At 32.5% G+C, this 19,777-nt stretch overlaps 3 protein-coding genes across 4 annotated transcripts; 1 reads left to right on the forward strand and 2 right to left on the reverse strand.

The window, feature by feature from the left end:
* The first annotated feature begins 7 nt into the window (after window positions 1-7).
* Window positions 8-7,482, forward strand: Reps (RALBP1 associated Eps domain containing). 2 transcript variants are annotated; one of them, XM_083085088.1, is made up of 6 exons: window positions 8-787; window positions 1,426-2,698; window positions 2,780-2,844; window positions 2,921-3,134; window positions 3,435-3,661; window positions 4,113-7,482. In XM_083085088.1, exons 1-5 carry the CDS (start codon window positions 614-616, stop codon window positions 3,614-3,616), a joined length of 1,908 nt encoding a protein of 635 aa, XP_082941214.1. In that variant the 5' UTR covers window positions 8-613; the 3' UTR covers window positions 3,617-3,661; window positions 4,113-7,482. The 2 variants fall into 2 exon arrangements, with proteins under 2 accessions (XP_082941214.1, XP_082941213.1); XM_083085087.1 differs by having other exon boundaries at window positions 3,435-7,482.
* A 114-nt stretch (window positions 7,483-7,596) lies between these two features.
* LOC145962476 (uncharacterized) lies at window positions 7,597-14,268 on the reverse strand. Its single transcript, XM_083083532.1, has 11 exons — window positions 14,098-14,268; window positions 13,905-14,028; window positions 13,433-13,548; window positions 12,904-13,161; window positions 12,433-12,608; window positions 11,987-12,181; window positions 11,663-11,779; window positions 8,772-8,868; window positions 8,455-8,694; window positions 8,116-8,370; window positions 7,597-8,025 (listed from the first exon to the last, which is right to left on the reverse strand). The coding sequence occupies exons 1-11, from the start codon at window positions 14,173-14,175 to the stop codon at window positions 7,597-7,599; spliced, it is 2,085 nt and encodes a 694-aa protein (XP_082939658.1). The 5' UTR covers window positions 14,176-14,268.
* Window positions 14,269-14,797: 529 nt separating this feature from the next.
* Window positions 14,798-19,074, reverse strand: LOC145963034 (putative hydroxyacid-oxoacid transhydrogenase, mitochondrial). Its single transcript, XM_083084624.1, has 8 exons — window positions 18,895-19,074; window positions 18,318-18,426; window positions 17,547-17,810; window positions 16,971-17,203; window positions 16,616-16,849; window positions 16,002-16,164; window positions 15,142-15,423; window positions 14,798-14,996 (listed from the first exon to the last, which is right to left on the reverse strand). The coding sequence occupies exons 1-8, from the start codon at window positions 18,945-18,947 to the stop codon at window positions 14,913-14,915; spliced, it is 1,422 nt and encodes a 473-aa protein (XP_082940750.1). The 5' UTR covers window positions 18,948-19,074; the 3' UTR covers window positions 14,798-14,912.
* Between the last annotated feature and the right edge of the window lie 703 nt (window positions 19,075-19,777).

The following is a 19,777-nucleotide window of genomic DNA, read 5'->3' on the forward strand; positions in this document are numbered from 1 at the left end:
TATTAATATGATCATTAATAATTAAAGTAAAATAAGGAGAGAGAGAGATAAATAGATAAATAGATAGAGAATAATATTCAGACATTGGGCAGAAAGAGAAAAAGGCAAAAAAGCTACAAGAAAATACAGAGTACGCAAATAAAAGGAATCGATCTATCGCTTCGTATTCTAATCACGTTATCAATTTATTTCGAATTTTCCGCCAATCACCTGGGTCCGACCGATACTAGCGACCAGAGTTACCACGCATAGACCGTCCGGAGGATGCACGGCAGGGCGAGGGAGTTAGCCTACACGGATTATGGTAATGTCAAACATTGTGCCAGCCAGTCAGCCGGAGATAGCTATCATCCGATAATCGCGCACGGGGGTGTATAAGCTGTAAGTGTACGTTTCTCGCGTTCCCGCGGAATTCCCCGAAATCCGCGCGACGAGATGTGACCGCACAGATCGCGGCTACAACGTGAAGAAGTAGACCGTGTCGTTTCGGGACCGACGAAAAGGAGCAAGACGAAAAGAACGGGACGTTAGAAAAGACGGATAGACCCGCGACAGAGAGACCCGGGGACGGCACGCATTCTCGGCATTTCTCGGACGCCCTCGACCGTTCAAGATGGATTGGGAGCTGATGACGGTGGCGAGTCTCCATCTGACAGCGACCGAGCATCGCTACTACGGTGACATATTCATATATTGCTGCGAAAATGCGGACAGTGATAGCGTGCCCGTTATCAAAGTCGCCGAGTTGTTGCGCTCGGCTAATTTACCCAGGGATGTCACGATAAAGGTGAGTTTGATGGCTGGTTTGAAATATTTTTTCCTCCCATTATCGCGAATAGAATTCATCTGATCCTGGAGAGAGTCATCGCTTTGTAATATCGAGATTAAATATGTACATACGGATTAAATGGTCGAAATGTCAAGCTTGTTGTGGAGGTTATGTCATATCAGCTGAATCAATTAATCTGCTAGTAGGAGTATCTATGTTATCATTTCCGTAGCTTTTAACATGATCTAGGACATTACGAGATTAAGGTCCATATTCTGAATCCTCTTTTATTGATAAAAGTGCCTTTAAAAGTGGCTTATAAGCCTTCTGATTGACTGTAAGCCACTTTTAGAGGCACTTTTATCGATAAAAGAGGATTCAGAATATGGACCTAAGTGTTTACATTGTGTAAAATGTACATTATTTTTGGCGCAAAAACAGTTTGCTATCATTAGAATGATGATTATGAAATCATTAATATTTTGAAGGAAAGAAAATAAAAATTAACTTGTTAAGACATCTGATTCAATTAAATTAATTTGCAATGCACACAGGAATTGAAACATTATATAGAAATATATCAATTATGTATTGCATATACACACACACATACATAGATATATATTGTTAATGACAAATGATTCTTTCAATTTTAGATATTGGATATTTGTATGGGAACTAAAAACAACACACATCTAGGCAAGAAGCAATTTTATGCGGTATTAAAACTTATAGCGGTTCATCAGGCTGGCTTAGAAATCTCCAGAGACATGATAACTGGATCTTCGGATGTTATTACTTTACCAAGATTTACGTGGCCAACCTTCGGTGATGAGGATGGCAGAAGGAGTTCAGATTTAACTAGAGGAATAAAAAGTAGACATCATCCTCCAGAAAGTACTACAGAAAGTGAAAGTGAAGCAGAATCTCCACGCGAGACTGGTGGCAGCACAGATTCCCCTACACCAACAAACAGTGTGACTCAAGAAAGGAATGATGGTATATTGGGTGGTGAGACGATTCTTGATTCTGTTTCTGGAGGTTGGCAAGGTTTGTTGGTTTCGGAAGAGCAAAGACAACTGTTGGGTACAGAGGAGGAGAGTTCAGAACGTCATAGCAGTGATGAAGGTGAAGGGGAAGGCGATGGTTCAGGTTTCCCGCCGGAAGAAGTATGGATTATCAGTGATGAGCAACGTGATTATTATGCTGCGCAATTTGCACAGCTGCAACCTGATCCAGAAGGTCTTCTAGCAGGACCTGTGGCCAGAACATTTTTTGAAAAATCGCGACTTCCCGTTTCCGAGTTAAGACGTATTTGGCAGCTTGCAGATGTCACGAGGGACGGAGCACTCAGTTTACAAGAATTTTATGTGGCTATGCATCTTGTTGTACTGAGGAGAAATCATGTGCCTCTACCGGACGTTTTACCTCCGTCCTTGTCAATTCCATTAGTCATGCAAACAACTGCCGCATCACAAATCCCATTGGCAACAACAGTTCAAAAATCACCGCCGAATTCCGCGAATGCTCGTGAAAAGAATAGGGAATGGACTAAATTTGTAGATTCGCCGACTGGAGCGAGTAGTTCGGTTACCAGCCCAGGATTGCAGCTAGTTAGTTTCGATTTCCAAAAATCAGCCGTCGAACGAGATCCGAAAATCTTGCATCCAGTGCCGTTGCGATTAACACCCGAAGCAGCAATTCTCGCTTCTGGCGCTAATGGCAGCAGTAGCAGTTGTACTACCTTAGTAGATGACGATTTGCAACATTCTGCAGCATCATTAGTGCAACGACCTCTTACAAAGAAACCCTCTGCTGCTCCTGAAGATGCCGTAATCGTGACTCCCAAGAAGGAACCACCGCCTCCACCGCCACCCAGACCATATAGAACACATGCGCGCAGTTCTAGTCTCGATCTTAATAAATTAGGTATGTTGTTAATAATTAGCGATACATTTTTGCGATTATAAAATCAGTCATATGTTTTGTATTATATACACATTCTTGTAGGGAAAAACGGTCAAAGTTTTCTTGGGGCACCACCACTAGTACCACCTAGAATCTCACCAGGAATCGTAAGTTCTTTATATATAATATTTTTTTTTATTTTTAGAGAGAAACGAAAGATGTAATGATGCATTTTTATTGCAGACTTCGCCTCGTAAATTGGTCGGACAGAGAAGCGAGGGCGAGGGACAAAGAACATTAAGTGAAAGTCAAGGTTTTGTTGCTGACTTCTCTCATTTTTCGCCCAAGAGTGAACTACCTGAGACTACAATACCATCTATAGAAAATACAGTGCCACAATCTCAACAATTTACTGGAGTTTGCGGAGCGTTTCATATTTATAGAAAACCCAGTCCAAGTAAAATAATCTTTTCATTATTTATTTTCTCAAAACAATATTTAGCATTTTCTCTTTAATTATATTTATTATAGCTGTTTTTTTTCTATGTAAATTTTTTATAAGATTGAAAAATATTATATTTAAGCCAAAATATCTAATTCTTTTTTTGAAATGAATTTGTGAATATATTTAAAAACATTTTTTATTTTTATCAAACGTAGGCATTTTAAATTATTGTTAAATATCATAAATTATTTTTTAATATATTTTTGTTTTTCCTAATTATACTGATAATGAAAGTGTAATTTTTTGTTACAGAACGAGATGGTGGCGAAGAAGATAATAAAGACGAATCAGAGGACGGGAAACAATTAACCTTGCAAGAATTAAGGGAGAAGAATGCTGAATTACGCTTAGTCTGTGAAGAACTGACACGGGAATTAGCCAGCGCACTCCAAGAACGTATAAATCTGCGTGCTAAGCTCCTGCTCTTGACTTGATGTGATTATTATTCGCTATCATTCATTCGATCAAAGCCACATGAGGTATTATATATATCCTCAATTCATTGTGAACATATGTATTTAATATGTTATGCTCTAGTCTAAAATTATTCTTTTCCTAACGATATATTCATCCATATTCATAATAATCCATGTAGGTGGAAATATGGCAAGGAAAATTCACAAAAAAGATTATTTCTAGATATTTTACTTGAGAACGAAAAAAAAAGAATATGATATATAAATTATAAATTGTGTATATACAAAATTAATTATGCATGATTTCTATATATTGAGATTTACAAATATTTATGAATTTGCTTTTGTCAAGTTTATGAGCTATTATTCAGATTTATATGCAAGAAAAAGTGTTAAGAAATTTGCTCAAGTTTAAAGCTTCATATTATCATTTTCTTGTGATTTATCGCGTGTTATATTTTGCATAATAACTTCCTTTCACCTCTTGCTACATAGATTTATATATATTTTCAAGATTGACAAGACTAGTGGATAAGAAGTTTATGTTATCAAGCTTGACAATCTGAAAGGGACTCGTAAGTCAATTTTTGTAACACATTTTTTTTTTATAAGATCAATATTAATCAATTGGTTCTGATATCTATTTTTATAGTCTTTCTAAACTGAAAAAGAATTGATATATTGCATATTATTGTCGTCAATACTATTTTAGTATCTGCTTTTTGCTTAGAAGAATTATCCTGAAACACATTAAAAGCCACATTGATTATCTGCTTTCATCAAAATCTTATTAACAGAACCTGAAATAATTTGACAATCTGATAAATGACATTCAATGAGAAAGAGAGAGAATAATCATATTGTATAACTAAGTGCATTACATATTTTATAATTCTTTTCGTTATATTTTTATGTAGAAAATAGAAAAAGATATTCAAGATCTTTTTCAGATCCATTCCAATTGTGAAAGTTTGAAAACAAAGTTGAATGCTCTGATATTGAATTTTCAAAAATAAACGGGCTAATTGACAGCCAGGCGTGATGCGCAAATTCTATTTCTTCAAATATGATTTATTATAATTATTCAAAATTATACATCTCTTAGACCTATTAACAGCTGTCAAACAATAATATAGTAATAATATAATAAAGCGTGGAAAGATGTAAAAGTTCATCTAAATAATCAAATTCATATAGTAATGTTTAGGAAGTATCGTTGAAATACTCGTCATACACATTGGAAGTTTTTTTCTAAATGTTTTACTCATGTCTCCAGTAATATACTTACGTATAATTATAAGATAAGAGATTGAAATGCTGTGTGTGTGTGTGTGTGTGTGGGTAGCTCGTTATAGAATATTTGTCATTCAGGAAATCCAAGTTCGATTTTTTCCTGGTCCTGTACATGGGAATTGAGGAATTTTAAGCGAAAATTACATTATAACAACAAAAACTTAAAAAATTCATTTCATTGTTATAAGTAAAAGATATTAAAGGATGGAAATTCATAAAAAGTATTTTCCTCATACAATGAAATTAATTTCTTATTTCTTGATCACTTGCGTTAATCATACAATGGCTAATTCTTCTACTTAAAATTCCTCAGTTATATACAAGATGGCAGAAAACTTCTAATGTAATGTTTTAGTACGAAAATATTTTTTCATAATTTATTTTTAATATCTGCAATCTGAATATATATGCGCGCACAAAATTCTTGGATATAGCATATAATTTTTTAAATCTTGTCTTTCCATGTATGAATACTCATATAAACTCCTTTTAAAATAATTCATAATATAAAAACTTTTTTTATAATATGAATACTTGGGATGTTGTTGCAAAGATGCACATTGTGTGTGCATATTATAACAACACCTTTCTGCTTTCCTTACAGAACGAGATTTTTGCCATACTTGTCGCATTATTGTTATTATTGTTATTCAAAAAATGTTTTTTGCTACGAAAATATTGCTCGTAGAACAGTATTCTAACGATGCGTAAAATTTTATCTATTGCTTTTTACTATTTTACATTGCTCTAAATCTCTCTCTTGCATATATCTTTTTTTGCATACGTAAACATAATTTTCATGACTAGGTCATGTCTCAATAAAATTGAAGTTTAGCAAACTTGCTACTGAGCTTTGCCAAGAAAAAGAGCTTTGCACACTGATGCCTTACAAGTCGCACGATTTTGCACATCTAATTTTTTGTTCTTTCCATTATTATTTATTATTTCGAAAGATTTGTCACCTTGCATGCTCGCATTTTTTATTGTATTTTCATATAACTATATCAAATTTTCATATAAAAAATAACTGAGAAACAAAATAATCAAGACTCTGTTACTTTGTAATATATATAAAACACATACTAAATGTTAAAAAAAAGATATAAGATAAAAAACATGAAATCTGCAGGAACAGAATACTTTAGAAAAGAATTTATATAGATATATATATGATGCTCAGAATCAATTCGCGTTAAATACATCGAGTTTAATATATTAATTCATTGAAATGATTATATCGATTTATGTTATATTGTAGATTTGAGGAAATATGCTACATATTATTCGGAGCATGAGAAGAATATAGATTAAAGCCATAAAAGCGATACAACAATTTTTATTTTTTCTAACTATTCATATAGATATTTTCAATAGCGTAGTGATTGCTCACATATGATTGTCAATGAATAATGAGCAAAGTTATTTTTAAATTAAATAATATTTTCAAACAAATTCTTTTTGTTTTTTTTGAAAATTTAGCTTTTATGTGGCATAGTTTTCTATATCGCTCCATCCTCCTAAATCGCTATTTCTCTACAAATCTATATATTAATCCGTGATTATATAACGTAAAAGAAATTCGCGTTCATAAATACTTTTTTGTTTATTATATAAATAGCAGATGAATAAATTTGTCAAATAATTGTTGTTATTAAACTAATAATTCTTTGTGCCATATAACGCGAAATTTTAAAGTTTATATTACTATCATCAACGAGATGAGATTAACAGTATTGTCTTGTTAAATCCAAATCACGGAACTATTTAGAGCGATAAAAACTACATAATGAATTATGGGACAAAATAGATCTTTTGTAATTGTTTAGATACTGTGTAAAAATTGTATAAGATTAATGCTTATACTAGAGTTATCTTCGACTTATTCTCCGTCTGCGATCTTGTAAAAACATATAATGATGTAGAATATTCATATATGCAAAAATGTCTGTCAAATAAAGGAACTATTTTAGTTTCATAAGAACTTTTATTGACATTATTGTATGAATGAAAAATAATGGTTAATAATACACAAGAAAATCACAAGTACTTATAATATATCTCTAGTGTACGAATGAACGAGTGATGAAAGACGAGTATATATATATGCTTATAATTCTATCGTGGTAGAATTCAAGTATAGCAAACTTCCGTACTCGTGACAAAAAAAAATTGTGATGAAACTATTCTTCATTTTCTGACAAATAAAATAGCTCGAGTTTATTGTGACTTTAATAGAATTAAATTTAACTGCAATTCTATTGTCATACATTTCTTTCTATTTTTATTTCACCTCGATTTTGCGCATAAATTTCGCGATTATAATTACTGTTACATAATATTTATAGGACAATATTCATATTTATATTTACGATTCGTAGCTGAATCAACTCCGATACAATATAACCAGATATATAGATTTTCAAATACGATGAACACTAGAGCTTGTCTTGTTTTATATTCCAATTAGTGACAAACATACCGCTTTATCTACAACTCTATCAACTGTGTGAGAAAGAATGTATTATGCTACACGCTTTGTTTTATTCCGTGTATATCGCTGCTACAAATTAGTAATGGCAGATTAAATACGGTGTTTTTTACAGCAGCTTTTTTTGTAGTGATATGCACCATACAGCGATTAATTTGCCATACGACGAGACCGGAACTATAAGTTTGCGGATGAATAATCGAGTTGCGAAAAGTGTTTAGTTGTCTTTGCTTTGCATGAACTTGATTAAATCAATAACTCGACTGGAATAACCAAACTCATTGTCGTACCACGAGATCAGCTTTACAAAGTTGTCATTAAGAGATATGCCAGCCTTGGCATCGAAGATGCTGGAGTGGTTGTCGCCGATGAAATCAGATGAGACAACGTCGTCCTCGGTATAGCCCAAAATACCCTTCAGAGGACCCTCAGAAGCCTCCTTTACCTTAGCTTTGATAGCTTCGTATGTTGCAGGCTTGGCAAGTCGAACAGTCAAATCAACCACGGACACGTTGTGTACGGGTACGCGGAAAGCCATGCCGGTAAGTTTTCCGTTAAGAGCTGGAATAACTTTGCCGACTGCTTTGGCAGCACCAGTTGCAGCGGGAATAATGTTTTGCGCTGCACCACGACCATCGCGCCATAACTGTCATCAGAGAAACATAGTAAACGATGTTATATAACAGCATGACTTTCATCTTAATGATTTCTCTTGCTATATAGCTATGTGTCATACCTTGCCAGAAGGCCCATCGACGGTCTTCTGAGTAGCTGTAATCGCATGTACAGTCGTCATGAGACCCTCGACAATCTCGAAGTTGTCATGAACCACTTTGGCAAGGGGCGCTAAGCAATTAGTGGTGCAGGAGGCGTTGGAGACTACTTTGAAGCTCGGATCGTAAGCTTCCAAGTTTACACCGACAACGAACATTGGTGCATCAGCTGATGGAGCGGAGATGATAACCTTCTTGGCACCGCCTTCCAAGTGAGCCTGCAAATACGTCAAAAGACATTGAACTCAATAATACTAAAGAACCAATGAAATAGATATATGAATCTTATTCTTAGAACATACAGATGCTTTCTCGATGGTCGTGAACACGCCGGTGGACTCGACGACATACTCGGCACCGACCTTCGCCCAAGGAATCGCCTTCGGTTCGCGTTCGCTGAAAACGGCAATCTTATTTCCATTGACAACGAGGTAGTTATCTTCGGCCTTGACTTCTCCCTTGAACTTGCCGTGGGTAGAGTCATACTTGAACATGTAGACCATGTAATCGAGACCGATGAAAGGATCATTGATGGCGACGACCTGGTTGACAGAGATCTCGAATTAGTAAACCGATCGCGATTCGATCTGATTTATAAATTGGTAGCTTTTCAAGGTACCTGGGCACCGCGCTCCAAAGAAGCCCTCAGTACGAGACGGCCGATACGGCCAAATCCATTAATTCCGACTTTGCTCATGTCGTCTTCTTGATAGCAACTGGAAAATAGACGAACGAGGGTATTATAAAGTGCTGCATGACAGCCATGTGTTTTCTGCGCGATTGCGATCAGTGACAGCGGCGCGGTCACGTGAAAGAGACGTGAGAAAAAAAATCTCATCATCTCGTTATTAGACAGGTTAGGCTGATGTGTACGATTTATGATGATGGCAACGCATTATTTATTTCTCCATTATTCTCAGGATACTGATTGCTCCATATTTCAAGAATACTGATGAACATCGCATAAATTAAAATTGATATTATCGATGCTGTTATTTGTATCGCATATATACGATTTATAGATGCACTGAAAATTGTTAATTTTGCACATCACTGTGCTTATAGAGATTATCTTGTTTTAAGTGAAGAGAGATTGCATTTAAAGCGAATTTCTTACAATATTACTGTTGTATTCGTGACAAATTCTGTGTAAATAGATATATTTTTTTTCAATCTTAATATTGATCGTGTCCTAAAAATACGATTGATAATGTTGAAATAATATTGAATAATTTAATTATAATTTAATCAAGAAATTTGTTCATAACCGCTTACGTAATACGAAATTGTTCAATGCTATTTAATCTTGACTTTATGACTCGACTACGAAAGCAGCTGTGACAGCAATATCTTGGCACCTTGTTCGGAAATACAATGTTGGATTGGACGAGCATATCTTGGAGGTCAGGCAAGGTTAAAGGGGATGTGTTCAAGTTTTTCTAACAGCTCAGTATCCTTGAAGATCATGATCTATCATGCATGAAATTATTGAGCAATATTTGATAAAATTAAAAGAAATAAATCGCATATAATATCGGCATCATATAATGCTTACAATTAGACGCATTGATGTAATCTTGCAGATCTATCTCATGTAATTTGCATCAAGTTAAACTGTTTGGATTTTCAATCAAATATGTAGGCGATAAAAAAATATTAAAACAAACATAATTAGTTTTTCGTGAGCATGATAAATTTTTTTTGTAATTATTATTATATTTTAATAATTTTAGTACTAATCCGATATCAAAAAATTATAGAGCATCAAATTAATTAAATTACACGATTTTACTTTTACAAACCCAATCTTTCTATTATAAATATTAATTGAAAATTCATGTCTTATTTTCACCATAATTAGTTGAATCACAAAACAATATTCTTAAATTTTTTTCTTTAAATATTTGAAATACAAACAATTACATAGATGAAAATAATCAAGTATAAGAAGCAGATAAATAAGAAATTATTAAATTGCAAGAAAATATTGTCTCGTATGATATTTATTGAATTTATGAATATATTGAATTATATGAATTGTATGAAATGTATGAATTTATTGATTATATTGAAATAATATCGTTATCAATACATCTAATCAATATATCTAAAATCGTTTACATTATTGCATAAAAAAATCTTTACTGTGAAAATTGTCAGTGAAATAATGAATATGCTAATATTAAGTGATGCAATGTAACAACGATAATCTCAATATGCAAACTATATTTTAAACGACTAGCAATATCCGATCGATGAAGGCTTGCGGCATGGTACGCCAAATATCGATTCTATTAATAACCATATATAATTGTTGAGCAATTAATATTGATCGCGTAAGGACCGTCTAACGATCGTCATCTATACAACCGGATAGCATTTCTCGCGAATCATTTATCGCGGCCGGCGAGAAGATATCTCGTCTCATCGTTACATCATTGCGGCACGTCGCGTTTCTCGAAAGCTCTCCTATGGGATGTAAAAAATTGATCGCCTCGCGTGATCATGAGACTACCCGTCCGACTCGACGTCACGAGAATGGCCGGCCGCACGAAATGGGAGACGCCGACATTCGCACGTTCAACGAAAACGAATTCCATGCAACGGATGAATGAGCGACCGGCAACGATGATTCATCGTAATGTGTGGTTCAGTCAGGAACATAAAATTACGAGATACGTGTCAAAATTAAGAGAGAGAGAGAGAGAGAGAGGAGGATACTCACCACGTAAGAGAATTGAGTTCCGTCCGCGGCGGTTACTAACGAAGTAGTGTCATTTGAAGGGCACGGATCGCTAATATAAACCGCACCCGTCTACGCTGGCGCGCGACCGACGCCGCCTCGTGCGAAATCGTTGACACTCGGCGTCACGTGACCTGTCAACGCCGGCGCTCGGCGTCACGTGGTCACGTGACGCGTTATCGACGCGCGCCGCGAAGTTGCACGGACGCCGATGCCGATTCAAAGTTTGATTATTATCGTTTTCTTTTTCTGATCCATTTGAAAAGTGCCGGTTGTGAAGTGTCGATTAAAGTAATTACTCCTTGAAAATGTTGGAGTAATAAGTATTTGGTGTGTTATAATCTCGTTGCGTTTATTTCGCAGATCGCGTGAGTGAAAGCGCAACAAGTGTGCTTAACGGAAGGTGAGGACATTTTCTTTTTTCACAAGTACCTGATTGTTTGAAGTAATTGTTTATTAAAATATCAGTGATGTGATGCTTCTTAATAATCTCGATATACAATATGATATGCAATATATAGTTATATGAGTATCTTTTTACAGTTTTTAGTTTTCCAGTTTTAATAGTATCTTATATATGTATAAAAGTGAATGCTGTAACCTCACTTATAGAGGTCTAATTTTTCAATTTCTGTTCATATCTTGAAGACATTTACTTCGAATTTAATATCAGTGGAAATATTTATTCTATTTTATTTATGTAAAGAAAACACGTGAGTGTGTATCTATAAAGTAAATTTTTAAATATTATCATTAAATAATCTCTTTAAGCGTCACCATGCTCGATAGCTTGTCCAGTTACAGGAATATTACCGCGATCGGCGTTGTACATGTATTGAATCAGGTCGGCTATACGAAATGCATAACCGTATTCATTATCATACCTGTAAAAAAATCGAAACTATCAATATTAATGTACAATGTTTCCAATTAAAAAATTATAAACCTCTGGCATGTAAATTTTATATATTGAGCATGGATTGCATATTTTGTGAATATTATGAATTAAATAATTTGTATTTATTTATATTATATTTATAGATTTTTTGGCAGAAATTTTTATATGCATATTTTATGAATAATATTGTTACCAGGCGACAATCTTGATAAAAGTACTAGTCTGCGGAATGCCTGCTTTGGCATCGAACACACAGGAATAGGTAGTGTGATTGAAATCCGACGACACACAATCATCTTCCGTGTATCCCAGCACATTTTCTAGCTGTCCTTTGGATGCCTCTCTCATCGCCTCTTTCACTTCTTCATACGTTGTCGGCGTATTAACTCTAAAAAGAAGAAAGAGAAATCGCGGAAAATCAGAAACAGTTTTCAAGCACAAGAATATTGGCTCGTATCTCGCACAATTAGTATTATATATGGTCGTTTAAACGTCAAAAGTAACATTAATGTCAAAGAAATCATGGTTATTGCCTCAAATCCATTGTTATATTAGCGTAACCGAAACGTTAAGCATATGCCATTGTCAGATTTTATGGGTCAGTTGTTCGACAAACTTGTAGCGAGCCTGCATCCTTACCTGAATGTCATGTCGCATAATGAAACGTTAGGGATCGGTACTCTAAACGCTATGGCTGAGATTCTGTCCTTGAGTTCGGGGATAATTTTGGCTAATGACTTGGCGGCGCCAGTTGCAGTCGGAATGATATTCTGGAGAGCGCCTCTGCCGTCTCTCCATAATGTGGTAGACCGACACTAAAGCAAAAATAATCGCACGAAATAGTTTGCTTTGATAATTTTTTTTTATTTTTATTTCTCTTATTTTAATTTAATTAAGCTAAAAATAAAAATTGTGATATCTCCGAAGACAAGTGAAAAATTATTAAAGAAACTTGGAAATATTAAAGAAACTTGGATATTGTGGGATAAATATATAATTAAATAATCAAAAAAGCGCATACATTTTTAGCGTCTTTTTATGGATCTTGCAATATTTTTTTGTACGCAAGAAATATTATTAGCATTAAAATTTTACATTAGATTGAATAACCTTCTCTATTGGACCATCTAAGGTATTTTGAGATGCTGTCACCGCGTGTATACTAGTTATCATTGCATCGAGAACCTCAAAGTTGTCGTGTATAATTTTGACAATTGGAGCTGCACAATTTGTAGTGCAGGACGTAGCAGAAACGACTTTGTCCTCCTTAGGGTTGTAGCACATATGATTGACTCCAAAAACGAGCATTCGTGCATTAGGTGACGGCGCAGTGACAATAACTTTTCTTTCGCCACCATCGATATGTAACTGATATGTATTTTTAAGATATAATTGGATTATAATTTTTTGAATTTAATTTTTTAAATATATATATAAACGAATGATATATCTCAAGGATTTCACAGAATTTGAATAAATATTCAAATCTGCGATCGCAAAATTAATGTAAATCTGATAACTTGATGAAAATAAATTCTTTTTTTTTCAGAGTTTTGCAAGATGAGCTAGCCGTTTTATCCATTAACATATTCTGTTATCATAAGTGAGTACAAAGAGAAACATTGATTTTTAAGCTTACGCTTGCGTTTTCTACTGTTACAAATGCTCCGCTAGCTTCTATTATATATCTTACTCCCATTTTTTGCCATGGTATTTTCTTCGGGTGCTTTTCTTGCGATGTAGCAATTCTTATCTCTCATTAAACGACCCAGCAATAATTTTTTATAAATTTATAATTTTTTATAAATAGAATAAAATATTATTAATATGTAAAATATTATTATTAAAAATCATGTTTTTAAATGTTAGATAAAACAAGAATAATTGGAACGTTTTTGAAAGTCTAGAAAAACTGAAATTTATTATTGTAGAAAAATTTTCTCATTGATTACAAATAAAATATATGATTATTTTAATTTTATAAATTTAAATTTATATCAAAGTTTATAATATTTTTAATATCTGATTTATACAGAATAAAATAAACTTATTTTATTCAGAGTTTTCTTTATATTTCATTTTTCAAGCATGAAAATTATAATTATATTTACCACCGATAACTATAAACTCTTCGTCACATTCCAAAGGTAGACGATACGATCCGTGAGTAGAATCGTATTTAAAAAGATATATCATATGTTCGGTTGTAAGGAATGGATCGTTGATTAATTTTACCTATGATATTTATATAAATATATTATTAACTAATATTCATATTTATATTACGCATAATCGGAGATTTACCTCAATGCGCTTTTCTAAGCAAGCGCGAAGACACATTCTTCCTATTCTACCAAATCCATTAATTCCTACAACTGCCATGACTCGTGTGCGAGATTGTTATTTTAGCTAATATTTGGCAATTCTTATTCAAAGAGAAAAGGATTTAAGAATATCGAATGACATTATCTCAAATGGTAAACAGTGTGAAACTGATTACGAAACTCTACGAGAGAAGTTGTATGCACGCGTCACAGTTTTGTTATTTAACATGTTACAAATTTAATTAGAAAGAAAAGAAAAAGTACATATAAAATTTACTGCACTTGGTTCTTATCTATAAATATCGCACATGCGAAGTAAACTTTGTTAGAAATTATATACATGCAACAATAGATGAAGTTAATTAAAATCCATTATTTCATTAAAATTAAATTGCTATTAAAAATTAATTGCAATAGTTTCATCAAAAATAAACAAATTAAGTAAAAATAAATTTTAAAAAAAGCAATTTCTGTAGGATGGCAATTAACTGATAATTTTGCATTATTAAATTAATGACAGTACATTAATATAATATTATATCTTGTGACTATCATATTAATAATAATTTATTAAATAAAGTAATTAAAAATAATGTTATAAGTTATAAAAAACATATTTATCCTCATTTTTTTTAACGCGAGCTATTAAGATAAAAGAATAAATAAGGTTACATAGAATCTAACAATAAATAAAATTAATATATTTTTTGATAAATTCTACTTTTTATCGTATACAAAATAGAATCTTTATTACATAATCTTCTGATAATATGTACAGTCAAAAAATATTAAGTTTCAATAAATGCTAAATGAATTTTCAAGTAATTGTGCGAGGTCCTCTTCCGATTGTTCTCGAGGCGCTAATTTCGTGATGCGATGCTAAAAAAAAATAAAGTTTAGTATGTATTCTGGAAATAAAAGCTATATAACATTAATCAATTATATCGGTTATACTTGTCATATTTTTTTCTTGATAAAAAGACATCGAAAAAATATTCCTCGTTAAATATAATACATTATTTACCTGAGGCAATGTTCCCTGAACTAGAGTAGGAATGTCTTCTTTCTTGAAACCGAGCTCTGTCAAACCGTTTTCGATTTTCATAACGTGCATATATTCTTTTACTATATCGGCTAGAATTTTTCCAGCGTCGGCCCGTTTGGCATTTTTAACATTTGCGCCAAGTAATTCTGCAGCTTCCAGGTGCCTCTCTGGACACGCGCTTCCGATAAAGGAAAAGACGGCTGGAGCGGAAATCACTACGGATAAACCGTGAGGAACTATGGGATGATCGTTGCTATATCCCTTAAATAAAATAAAAGTGAGTACATTCAAGCTGGAAAATTATCGAAAAATTTTAAACACATTCAATATAATGTAAAATACAGAAATAATTTTATAAAAATTTTATATAAATTATACAGGGTGAGTCAAAAGTATGTTTTAAAAATTTGTGAGCGTGTTCCTGGATAAAAAGGAAGAACAAATGTTCATATGAACATATGGTCGCAAATGCTTTGTTGTCGAGATAATGGACATAAATCAGCAGTATCAAATAATGCTTTATTTGAACGTTTACAATTTTGTATTGTAAACGTTCAAATAAAGCATTATTTGATACTGCTGATTTATGTCCATTATCTCGACAACAAAGCATTTGCGACCATATGTTCATATGAACATTTGTTCTTCCTTTTTATCCAGGAACACGCTCACAAATTTTTAAAACATACTTTTGACTCACCCTGTATAGCATATAATTTTATATAAATTATATACTATAAATTTATATGAAATTACAGTTAATAATTTTCTATAAATTTATAATATATAAATTTAAGTTTATGTAGTTTATAATAAGTACATCAATTTAAGTTTTTTACCTTTGGTTGGAAATTTCGAACATTTCCGCTGATGGGATACGAAAGTCCATGACAAAGATGGACACCGGCGTTTCCAAAACCAACACCTGCCATTGTACTCGCTAAATGCATAGAACTTCTCGCTTCCAAATCATTTGGATTGTAAACTGCTCGCTTAAAATATCTGCAAGAAATTAACTTTTATTTATATATGTTTTTATGCCAATCTAGTTTTTAGAAAGTATGTTTAAAAAAATGCGTATTTTCTTTAACGAATTTAAAGTCAATCATTTTTTGCATGAAAACTCGCAAATAAAATTTTTCAATTTCTATAAATTTTATTTATAAATTAAATTTACTTACAAATCAATTCGATTTACAAATTGAAATTGATTGAAAATCTAGAAAAATCAAATTTTGTTATTTATTTAAAAAGGATATTTTTAATATTATATAACTTTGAAATATTATATTTAAATATTATGTATTTCTAGCTTGATAAAAAAATTAATCAAAATATTTAATTTGATTTCAAATATCGATTTTGTATTTTAATTTGATTTCAAATCTCCGTAATTTCAAGTAAATACGCAGATCTTAAGACACTTTGCATAAGCAATTGATTGATTCATTACTTGCGCATAATTTGTAGAGCATATCGCGCCCAGACATCGCTGATAGGATTGCTGCCTTGGTAGGCTGGTCTCAGAATCGGATTTGATGGGCATGGCGTCCTCTCTGTATAGGGTATCGCCGTGAAGGATTCTAAGGCATGACAGAGCACATCGAAACCAGAATACGCACACACTTTCTCCGGTAAAGTCAAGGTATGTTGGGGATCGATGAGTCCTAATATTGGACGTAGAGCTCTGTGATGGAACCATTAACGAATTAATTTAATTAATTAATTAATTAAATTAATAATATTAATTTTATTAGTATTAAATTAATTTCTGTATATCTTTTTTAATAATACGTGATAATTATTACCTGTTCGCGATTCCCGTTTTGGCTTTTAACGGTCGATAATCGAAAATAGATACTCCAGTTGTCTCAGAACCGGTACCAGAAGTCGTTGGAACAGCGACAAGCGGTTTCAGAGGAATCTGAATAGATTTTCCCTTCCCGATCGGCGCGTTCACGTAATCCAAAAATTCGGCGTCTGGATCGCAACTGTACAGATTAGCCGCTTTGCAGGTGTCCATCACGGAACCACCGCCAACCTGTAGCACTTAAATTAATAATTTACGAACTTATCTCACATATAGGTAATTCTTATTTTATTTTTTTTAATGTTATATAAAAATTGTATCTTATAAAAAAAACTTTTGCATTTCTTATATGCATGAGAAAAAAGATTTAATATAAAATTATTTAAAATATCTAGCTTAATTATTTTTTTATATAATCAAACTTTATTATTCTGACGATATTATATCAGCCGCGATATGAAAAGAGATAGGGAACTATTGACATTTAGCTGAGAGTTGATTATCAAGATATTAAATTTAGTCAAGATTATCGATGAAAGCGAAACGTAATATAATTGTGTTTTTGCATATGTACCGCTATAAAAGCGTCGAAATTTCCACGTTTGGCGAATTCAATCGATTCCTGTAAACTTTGTTCTGTTGGTTCCACCCGTACTTTATCGTATATCTCGAATTTAATACCATATTTGACGAGACTATCAATAGCAGTTTTTACAGGAGCTAAAGTCACCAAATTAGAATCAGTCATTAGACATGTTCTCTTCGCTCCTAAATTTTGCATGTCCATTCCCAATTCTCTCGTTACTCCTATTCCATATCTTATGGAAGAGCAGGTCATCTAAAATTTAACGTAATTTTTATAAATTTGTGTAAATAACTAATGTATATATTATCTACAATTATATTACAATATTATTTAATTTGTTATATTATTTAAAATTACATTACAAATGCAAATTATTTCGAACTTTTTATAAGAAGATAAACTATTGAAAATCTAGTTTTTTTTCAATATTTTTTAAATATTTTTCCTTGCACTATTTAAATTTACTACTTATTTCTTCTTGTCATACGTATTACTTCGTATAATAAATTTTTTAAATAGTTTTATTAGAGCAATTACGCCAATTGCATTTGATATAGTTCGATGTGATATTCCGATTATTATCAGAAAGTTAGAAACATGTGGCAACAAATACAACAATGATTTAAAAATAATTCTTATCTGAATACAACACACATCTTCGATTTAATAGTCTATATTGTAATCATTTAAAAAACGAATTATCATATCTAATGATAAATGGCTTCGTTTATCATTTAGCATACAAAATTTTTTATTTACCTCGAATGCATACTCCTTGTCGGGCAAGATGTTTGTCGCAGTGCTCCATGTTTTCCCGTGTTTCCATACGTTGGTAATTCCCGGATTTCCGTGTGCCGGACATCTGCATCTAAAAAATACGAGTCAAAATAATTGCATCTAAAATTTTTATATTTATTTTACACGTGTACCGTAAAAAAATTTCCTTTCGTCACTAATTGGCATTGATATCATACTAATATACGTTTTAATGAATATTACGCATGTAGATTCCTTTGACAGACATGGCCTACTTGATATCGTTACAGCCCCCCTTTACATTTTTTTACAATTATATATTATTTAATATCTTCAAAAAGTTGACGCGACTTGTTTTTATAATTTTGACGAAATAAAATGCGAAAATGTTATCTCAATTATCGTACTTGGTGTCTATATTGATGCAATTAGATAAGATGTAGTGTACTTTTCCATTAAATTTATCATTATTATATTAATCTATATTATCGGGTAGTGAAAGTGCATGTCATTTGACACAATATCGCTGCTCTTATTTTTTTCTCATATGAAATTTTCGATAAACATTTGATTTACTTACGATTGAGTTGAGATAACTTGCAAAAGATCAATGACGCGTCGTCTCGGCAGCATTTTATATGCAATATATATATTAAGATCGCACAAATACTGATTGGAGAAAATTAGAACAAGTGTTTTCGATCGGAAATATTACGAAGTAATGTTTTCGACGAACTCTCATGCTTCACTAAGCCTCATAGTCGCCTTGATACCACGACCAGTTCATTCCCCCTCTTTTTATTCCAGCTTATTTACCACTTAAGTTTGTGACGAGGTCACTTAATAGCATGTGTTCGTATAGACAGGGCTGTACCGATAGAATTTTATCATGTGTTTTATGCTGCTGCCTGCACTTTATCGCGTTTGAATAGTTAGAGAACAATTTCCAAAGTCTCACTTTTTGAAATTGAAATTTTAAACTTTAAATACAATGCTACGCACACGATTTGAAAATTTTACATTTCTATTGCTTAAATTTTTACAGGTTTAAATTTATTTGCTCTTAGAACAACACTTTACTGCATACCATTATTGAATGTGATTTTACATTCATTTTAATTATTTATTTCAAGGCTGACAAGTGAGGATTGATTACGTAGATGTTTAATTTAACTTTTTACATTATAAGCAAAATATGTATTACATACTTAAAATATATTTAATTTTTACTAAATATGAAATGTATATATAGTCCGGATAATTTTTTTGCTTATAGAACTTGTAAATAATATAAATTTTGTATCTATAAAGTTATTGCTCGATTACGTCAATAATTCTAATCTGATTTTGATCAGTTATTCTTATTTTGCATAATTTTATCGCATCGGTTCTTGTTATGATAGAAGTTATTCAATCGAGCTCGTTCAATTTACGTCATTTATCTCTATAGATGTATTAGCTGT

The sequence above is a fragment of the Camponotus vicinus genome, unplaced genomic scaffold, assembly GCF_025532165.1.
Source record: "Camponotus vicinus isolate PSW18456_S1 unplaced genomic scaffold, iyCamVici1.0 SCAF_12, whole genome shotgun sequence".
Classification (NCBI taxonomy): Eukaryota; Metazoa; Arthropoda; class Insecta; order Hymenoptera; family Formicidae; genus Camponotus; species Camponotus vicinus.

What these genes read in the sequence shown, in the direction of transcription:
- LOC145962476 (XM_083083532.1), bottom strand. Translation starts at nt 14,175, where the DNA reads ATGGCAGTTGTAGGAATTAATGGATTTGGTAGAATAGGAAGAATGTGT. An exon ending in GCTTAGAAAAGCGCATTGAG is followed by an intron (nt 14,029 to 14,097) that starts GTAAATCTCCGA and finishes TAAATATCATAG; the next exon opens with GTAAAATTAATCAACGATCC. An exon ending in TTTATCAAGATTGTCGCCTG is followed by an intron (nt 11,780 to 11,986) that starts GTAACAATATTA and finishes ATTTTTTTACAG; the next exon opens with GTATGATAATGAATACGGTT.
- LOC145963034 (XM_083084624.1), bottom strand. Translation starts at nt 18,947, where the DNA reads ATGCTGCCGAGACGACGCGTCATTGATCTTTTGCAAGTTATCTCAACT. An exon ending in CAAGTTATCTCAACTCAATC is followed by an intron (nt 18,427 to 18,894) that starts GTAAGTAAATCA and finishes CGTATTTTTTAG; the next exon opens with ATGCAGATGTCCGGCACACG. An exon ending in TTCGAAATTTCCAACCAAAG is followed by an intron (nt 15,424 to 16,001) that starts GTAAAAAACTTA and finishes ATTTTATTTAAG; the next exon opens with GGATATAGCAACGATCATCC.
- Reps (XM_083085087.1), top strand. Translation starts at nt 614, where the DNA reads ATGGATTGGGAGCTGATGACGGTGGCGAGTCTCCATCTGACAGCGACC. An exon ending in CCAGGGATGTCACGATAAAG is followed by an intron (nt 788 to 1,425) that starts GTGAGTTTGATG and finishes TTTCAATTTTAG; the next exon opens with ATATTGGATATTTGTATGGG. An exon ending in TCTCGATCTTAATAAATTAG is followed by an intron (nt 2,699 to 2,779) that starts GTATGTTGTTAA and finishes ACATTCTTGTAG; the next exon opens with GGAAAAACGGTCAAAGTTTT.